Here is an 8,160-nt window from a genome sequence, read left to right as displayed (position 1 = left end):
GGAAGCCACGCCCTATTTTGGAACGCACACCCTGTTTTGGAGTTCCCGCCCCTATTTGGAGATCTCCAAGCTGCAGTTATATACCCCTCGGGAGGCCGGGGGAGAGCTGAGCTCTCGTGCCTCTGTTGGTAAAAAAATTAGCCAATCACCATTGAGTATTCACTTTCAGCGCTGAGGAGTGTCGAGAAAAGAAACCTCTTAAGGGAGGCTAGTCTCCCTTTTGGTATTTTAATCAATCATCATAGAGACGTGATATTACGCTAATAATGTACCAAGTACTTATGATAAGTAATAATATTGAATATTTGATTGACGTAGCATTTACCAAGCTGTCATTCAAACAGTTTATATATACAAATACAGAGACAAAACGCTTAAGCTGGATATAGGCTACAGCAGTCGGCTTAATTAAATGGCACAAAGGCAGCTCTCTTTTAACACAGACTTTTAAGAAGGGATGGATGTTTGCTTCAAGTGATAAACTAGGGAAGTGAAATTATATTATCTTGCTGTATATGTCATTTTCTTTACGTTTTCTGACTAAAAGCATCCAAAAAGCCATTTTAAAGTGGTTAAGCAAATAATAATTAATAATAATAATAATAAAAACAACAATCGGCAGGGATACCGCAAAACATATATGGTGAATGTTTGGCCCATATGTGCTCGGTCATGCCATACCTAGGCCAAATGTAACAGCTATCAGCCACATTTGGCCCAAAGGTTCTTGCTATCTAGGAATATACAGACGATGAACAAAAAGAGATGGACGTTCTACATCAGAGCGGTGGCTCCTGTGTCAGCAGCTAATCATGCATGCGTGGTACTCTTCATCGAAGACTGACACAGAAGAAAAGAACCTGTTGATCAAAGTGGTTATTTTTGTTTTCTTTGCGCACACAAAGTATCCTCGTAGCGTCATGACATTGCGGTTGAACCACTGATGTCACATGGACTATTTTAACGATGTCCTTACTACCTTTCTGGGCCTTGAACGTGTCAGTTGCGTTGCTGTCTATATGCAGGGTCAGAAAGCTCTCAGATTTCATCAGAATATCTTAATTTGTGTTCGAAGATAAACAAAGGTCTTACGAGTTTGGAGTGACAAGAGGGTGAGTAATTAATGACAGAATTTTCATACTGAGTGAACTATTCTTTTAAGGATTTTGGATTGGAGGAGAATTATTCTCTAATACCTGTATATGACTTTCTACAAAAATGCTGTCGGCTACACTGTCTGACAGTTCACAAATCTGGACACTGCTGTCGTTCACGATTGACATTACTAAAGCCGATAGAGCGCAGCAGTTAAGTTTTAGAAGTAAAACTCCCATTCATTTTCTAAATAGGGGAATTGATTTTGAAAGTTCACTTAAAAATCATTAAAGTCAGATGTACTTTGAGCTACAAGATGGTTAATCAGTTGTATAGCCTTTTGTTGAAGCTACTCATTTTTAAATAGTCATATTCAACAGAGAAATTTCTGGTGAAAAATTACATTAGCCATGATTCTGCAAAGAAATCTCCATTAATCAGACAACTGCAAAAAAGAAATTACACCAAAAGAACACTTTAGCACCCACCCACTCCTATGAAGCACTGGGAATGATGTAGATTTTCCCTACACTCCTATATTTGTATACAGTGTAATGCTTATTTTACAATAAACATAAAATGTTATTTCTATATATGATCAGCATGGTCAATAGTTTAATTTCTCCATTGTTTTTAATTAGATTTTGTCATTCACAGTGCTTTAAGGCATTGTAGTTCTTCCCCTCATTAAAAACCACTGTTAAGGACAGACTTGCACCTTTGTCTTTTTGTTCATTTTTAGATACCCAAAGTTTGTAATGTTGTGATTCACCTTGTATCTGTTTTTTTAGTTACTCTTCCTTTTATGCACTTTTTAAAAATCACTGTCGCAATATATTGGCTATAAAAAGAGGGCATGTCTGTCGATATTACTCACTCAGACTTCTTGTTTCATATGAAAAACATCACGTCAAGACATTTAATGGTATAAGTGCCATTTCAAAACTACTTGTTAAATCACGCTAATCAGCTGAGGAGAAAGTAAGGACTACTTCTGTGGTGTTAAAGTCATTTTATAAGTTAATATTAATTCCAAGTAATCAGCCACTGGACTGAAGTTATCATTATCACACTTTTAAATCACTCAGCAACTGAGCAGCTGAAATGACCTCGCGCTGTACTCTCATTGAAACAATATCAATTATTTTATTAAAAATTATACATATAAATTGAAGTGGTATCCTTTACAAACATGAACATGTTTTCTGAGAAGAAGCTGTTGAATACGAGGGCATTGATTGTCTGCCACAATAACAATAAGCCGTCTCCTCTCACTCTTAAAAGTAAATGTGCTTTAAAAGGTTCTTCACAGCGATGCCATAGAAGAACCATTTTTTGTTCTACAAAGAAACACTGAAGGTTCTTTAAAGAACCATTTCTCACAAAGAACCTTTTGTGAAACAGAAAGGTTCTTCAGATGTTTTTTATGGAACCGTTTAGACAAAAAAGGTTCTTCTATGGCATTGTAAAGCACCTTTATTTTTAAGAGTGCTGTTCCGACAGGACAGACCACTTAGACATCCAGGCATTCAGAGATCACATTACTTAATGAAAATATATATGAAGCCATTAAGAAAAGACATAACTCAATGTGAAGTAAATAAAAAAGAAACAGAGAACAAGATGAGCAGGCTTTCTATTCAGAGCTGTACTTGTAATTTTTCTGAATAAATTATGAATGTCTTCTTGAGATCTCGAAAGAATGAATGAATGATTCCTTTCAGTATGTTTTATTAAGCTCCGTTGCTTTTGCAAGACTCTTGTAACAAGCCCAGCATTACTCTCATAGGCCTTACGAGATAATTTCCTAATAACGGCCGTAATCCTGAACCAAACGGCGACCAGTCGAAAAAGTAAACAGAATCAAACTCGTGAAAAGAAAAGGCGACATTGATTTCCAGTCCCTTTGATATATGTGTTATAGAGTCTCATGTCTGTAAAGAGAACAATGATGGGGTGACCCTATCCTCCTTTGTTTGCATTATCTGCTCGCTGCAGTGACTTGCTTAATTAAAACTGTATTTATTATTACTTAGTGCCAAGTCAAACGAGATTTCAATTGCCCTTTTAGTTTTCATTTAGCGAGCCAGTTAACAAATAATTACATTTGCTTTCTGATAGCAGCTTCCCTCTAATGATCACAGACAGTATTCTCAGTCTTTATTACGCTTAGTCAGATAAACAAACAAAATGACAAGTTATCACTTGCGCTGAAAGCCAAATCCATTATCGATGGCATAAAATGATCGCTTTATAATCATCCGGAGTGGACAAAAGACAAAATATCCTAATGAATTCAAATCGAATTTACATCTCCGGCTTTGACAGGCACAACCGCAGTTGATACCGAGCGTGTGAACAAAGTGACAAATTGAAAGCGTGTATTGTTTGGACACTGAGATTCAATCTCCAAACGCTTATGCCATCTGAAAAACAGCTTACAGCTTCTATCCGAGAGCCAGAATTTGTTGGGGAAGAAACCGAAATGGAACATGTTTCATGACTCAGAGAAGATCACAGTTATCTCACACCGCGATAGCGCAGGCCAGGCTGCAACAGGCGTTCGTGGAAAAACTGCCATCTTAACACGTCAAGCTGTGTACGAGTCCGACAGCGAGACTAGGCTCGCTGCTCGTCGGAGGGATCTAACTAGCCCGGCCGAGACAATTTATAGGCTAAGCCGTGTCGTCGCACACCCAGTCTTGCCGTGCGATCGTATTTCTGGATGTATGCTTGCGTTCGCTAACTGAATCATCAATCTCCTCTCTCTGAGGCTAATTTAGCCGAGGCCTTTTAAATGCTCTGACAAGCCTTGTGTCATTCATCAAACTCAAGGCTTCGTTGGCTCTCTGCGCTAGCCTTGATTACACATCATGTCTGTGTGCAAACCACCCTGTTCCACAAACAAAGCAGCCAATTTAGCAGTAAGATCTTCACATTCAAATCTGCACCACCGTCTGGCCGTCCACATGAATGAATGAATGAAGGCAGTCGTGAGGAAATGGCCACACCGTGTGCTGCAATTTGTGTGCTTTATTACAAAAATCTGTACAAAACGTCTTCGAATTGAGCATGTTACTGTTATATCGTTACAATTCGAAATCAAACCTGTCGGACAACAGCTAAACATTGAATATACTGTAGTAGTAAGGTCTGTGTTGTCCGTATGTTATACACCATTTCACACGTCGCCAGATATTATTTAGGATAATGTCTTTACATTCTTTTTTCCCTTGCCACTCGGACTCATATCGACAACAGGCCTGCTTTAAAACAAACAGCTCTCACAAGATATTCAGCACTGCGGGAAAAAAAAGAAAGAAACTGTACACGGGACAGCATAGAGCACTACAAAAACATTTCGCCGCTTTGAGTTTCTCCACTGAGACTGAGGTTTTTGAGAAAGGAATAGGCTTAATACAAAAGACTCCCTTCAAACGCTCGCTGTCATAAGGGTTCGCTCTACAAACTTACAAAATAACATCTCAAAATAACTCAGGTTGACAGCCTCAACTGAAAGGCAAGTACTATACATTTTCAATGATTAAATCCACTCCGGCCTGTCCTGCTTGATACATCAAAGTCTATTCACTACGAGTTTGACTTGTATTTTGGTCGGCGTAACTGCAGGATACTTGCGCCTCGACCCAAATTTTGCCGTGGAACTAAGGCCCGATAGCAGATGTGAAGCTATGCATAAAGGATATTTTACAAAGCAACAGTTGCGGTTCCTCGCTAGGTGATGCGTTTGGAATAGTGTGGTCAGTTGCTGAATTCGTATTGATTTTTTCGAAGAACCTATGAGTCATAGAAACATCTGATAGAACAGAAACATTGATCTTTCGAGCATCACTGCTGTATGGCTAGCTGGATGCCACTGTTCTCATTTATAACCATGGGGAGAGCACTTCAAATGTCTCTTGGAAACAATTGGTATTCCTGGACCAGCTCGCATGGCCCAGCGTCCATTATTCTCTTGGGCCTGAAGATCGCTCTTTGGGCGCTCGCAACCGCACCCCTAGTCCAGACTTGGCAACTAGCCGCAATTTAAATAGAAGTGCTTCCGACGCGAATCTCCACCGTCTATTCGTTATCAAAACCGCTGCTCTCTGCAGATATAACTCCCCCCTGTGCGCTGAATGTTCCCCTTTTTTGCTCCCCTCTTCTGTCAAGCATCAATGAGTCAGTGGTATTCTCTTGATCATTGTTCATTTCCATTATGCCCTTGATTGAGCAGACCTTGGCAGGAATTTTAATCCCGGCTAGGAGGAGAATATATTGCTGCTGTCGGCGTGGCCATACAGGTCGGCTAGCTTCCTGAAGCGAGGTCCCCAGTCGCTCAGATAGTCATAGTTCTGCTCCGAGTCTGTGCTCAGGGAGTCTAGGGAGCTGAGGGATTCGGCCACCGAGCCGCTGCCCTCAAAAGCGTACGTCTGCAGGGAGTCGTAGGGAGGCGCGGAAGGATCGACGTCGGCGTCCTTCAGGCGGTCCCATATAAACTCCCGAAAGATCCCGTTGTCTGGGGTGATTTTGTAAGGGGGAGGCCGGGAGCAATAAAGGGTAGGCACCTCCGGGGTGACGTCTCGGCGAGCTTTGCTGTCTCTCACCACGTTGAGGTTTCGCAACGCCACCATGTCGAAGGCCTCCGTGTCTTCCTCACCTCCGCCTTCGTCGTCGTAGCGCACAATGTTCTCCCGCACGTCCCGGTCTTCATCCAAGATCAAAGGTTCCTTCTTCCTCCTCCTCATTGTCACAATCAGCAGCACCAGCACTGCAAACCAAAAACAAAACAATCACACGCTGTTAGTATAAGCAAGCCAGAGCTATCATCAGTTACATGACATATTGGCCTTTTTAACACTTTTAATAAGCAAACATGCATTCAGTTTATCAAAAGTGATAAAAAAAAGATGTTATATAAGATTTGTATTTCAAATAAATGCTATTGCTTTGAACTTTCTATTTATCAAAGGGTAACATTTTAGTATAAGGACCAGTTCTCACTAATAACTAGTTGCTTATTGGTATGCCTATTATTTACATATTAGCTGTTTATTAATACTTTTAAAGCACATATTCTGCATGACCAATACCTAAACTTAACAACTACCTTACCATTAATAAGCAGCAAATTAGGAGTTTATTGAGGCAAAAGTTGTAGTTAATGGTTTGTTAATGATGAGAATTGGACCTTAAAAGAAGTGTTGCTTGAACACTAAATCAGAAATATTTTCTGCTGAAAATTCGGGCTTGTCATCACAGGAATAAATTATATATATATTCATATACATATACATTTTATATGCGACCCTGGACCACAAAACCAGCCATAAGGGTCAATTTGTCCAAATTGAGATTTATAAATCATCTGAAAGCTAAATAAATAAGCTTTCCATTGATGTATGGTATGATATGTATGATCTATTGCTATAATAGACCAATATTTGGCTGAGATACAACTATTTGAAAATCTGGAATTTGAGGGTGCAAAAAAATCAAAATATTGAGAAAATCACCTTTAAAGTTGTCAAAAGAAGTTCTTAACAATCCATATTACTAATCAAAAATTAAGTTTTGATATATTTACCAAAATTTACCAAATATCTTCACAGAACATGATTTTTACTTAATGTCCTAATGATTTTTGACATAAAACAAAAAATAGTAATTTTGACCCTTACAATGTATTTTTGGCTATTGCTACAAATATACCCCAGTGACTTAAGACTGGTTTTGTGGTCCAGGGTCACATATTATTTTATTTTATTTAGATAACTTCCTTTTATTGTATTTAAGTTCAATTTCCATGTGGAATCATGTACTTGTATTTGTTTAGTATTTATTTTCTTTTCTTTCTTTTTTTAGGTGTGTATATGTGTATAAGACAATCTGTTTTTGCTTTTTTTGGGTGACTTTTTAACATTCTAGTTAAAAAGGGTCAAGGGTCTTCAGATGAAAAGCAGCCTTTTTGGCTAATTCAAGCATATTTACGGCCATGTTTATTAATGTGCATTATATATATATATATATATATATATAGCATACATCAAAATTGAAAACAGCTAATACTGTTTTTAATCAAATAAATACAGCCTGTCTGAGCAGAAAGTGGGAAAAAATCTTACAGAACCCAAACATTTTTGACAAAAACAAACAAACAAAAAAACAATATAATAATAAAATAATAATACATTTTACTTCATACTCTTTTTCTAGTAGTACATAGTAAAATAGTGTGTTTGTGTGTGTGTGTGTATCATTATATTACATGCTTTATAAAAACATACACTTACGTAATATGTGACCCTGGACCACAAAATCAGTCTTAAGTAGCATGGGTTTATTTGTAGCAATAGCTAAGAATACATTGTATGGGTCAAAATTATAGATTTTTATTTTATGCCAAAAATCATTAGGATATTAAGTAAAGATCATGTTCCATGTAGATATTTTGTAAATTTCCTACCTTGATTAGTAATATGCATTGCTAAGAACTTCTTTTGGACAACTTTAAAGGTGATTTTGCTTCAAAATCGCATGTTTAAGTCAGTGTGTTACTTACCAGTTTTTCTGTAACATTTTTTGTTGTGCAGTTTTAAAAAAGTGATGCAATACTTTAAGACTAACTTGTTTTCATTTACTTAATTTATATTAAATGTATGTATTTATTTATTGTTTCCTTTTAAAAAATAGAGATAGTAAGAGTAGATACTGAAGAGAGCGGGTATGTGGAATCAAAAGTCAGATTTGAACTCAGGTCACCAGAAAAAAAAAAGAGAAGAATTCAAGGCCATTTATCTGATAGTGCATTTATTCCTAGTTCTGTTGGTTTCTACCAGACTATTCAGGGTGCAAATAGCTGCACAGTGCTGTTTACACCTTGTGCAAATAGTCATTACGATTAAACAATTTACTAACAATACGAACAAGAAACCCCTTTTATATGGGAGTAGAGTGTTTAATAAATTGCTTCATTACAAATTCATGCCCTTGCCACCGTAAACAGCAATTCCATGAAATATCAGGCACCAAGTACGATTTAGAGGCACCAAAGCACACACACAC

General features: G+C 37.8%; 1 protein-coding gene across 1 annotated transcript in view; it reads right to left on the bottom strand.

Annotated features, from left to right (window-relative positions):
* Positions 1-1,703: 1,703 nt before the first annotated feature.
* The window catches only part of cdh7a (cadherin 7a), a 69,403-nt gene continuing 62,946 nt past the window's right edge, over positions 1,704-8,160 (bottom strand). Inside the window, exon 12 of the mRNA XM_051128545.1 lies at positions 1,704-5,866. Coding sequence (XP_050984502.1) covers positions 5,358-5,866 — 509 coding nt within the window. The 3' untranslated portion in view covers positions 1,704-5,357. The remainder of the gene's footprint in view (positions 5,867-8,160) is intronic.

Source organism: Labeo rohita, chromosome 2 (genome assembly GCF_022985175.1).
Source record: "Labeo rohita strain BAU-BD-2019 chromosome 2, IGBB_LRoh.1.0, whole genome shotgun sequence".
In the NCBI taxonomy this organism is placed as follows: Eukaryota; Metazoa; Chordata; class Actinopteri; order Cypriniformes; family Cyprinidae; genus Labeo; species Labeo rohita.
Note: the sequence above shows the minus strand (reverse complement) of the source record. Positions and strands in the feature narration are given on the sequence as shown.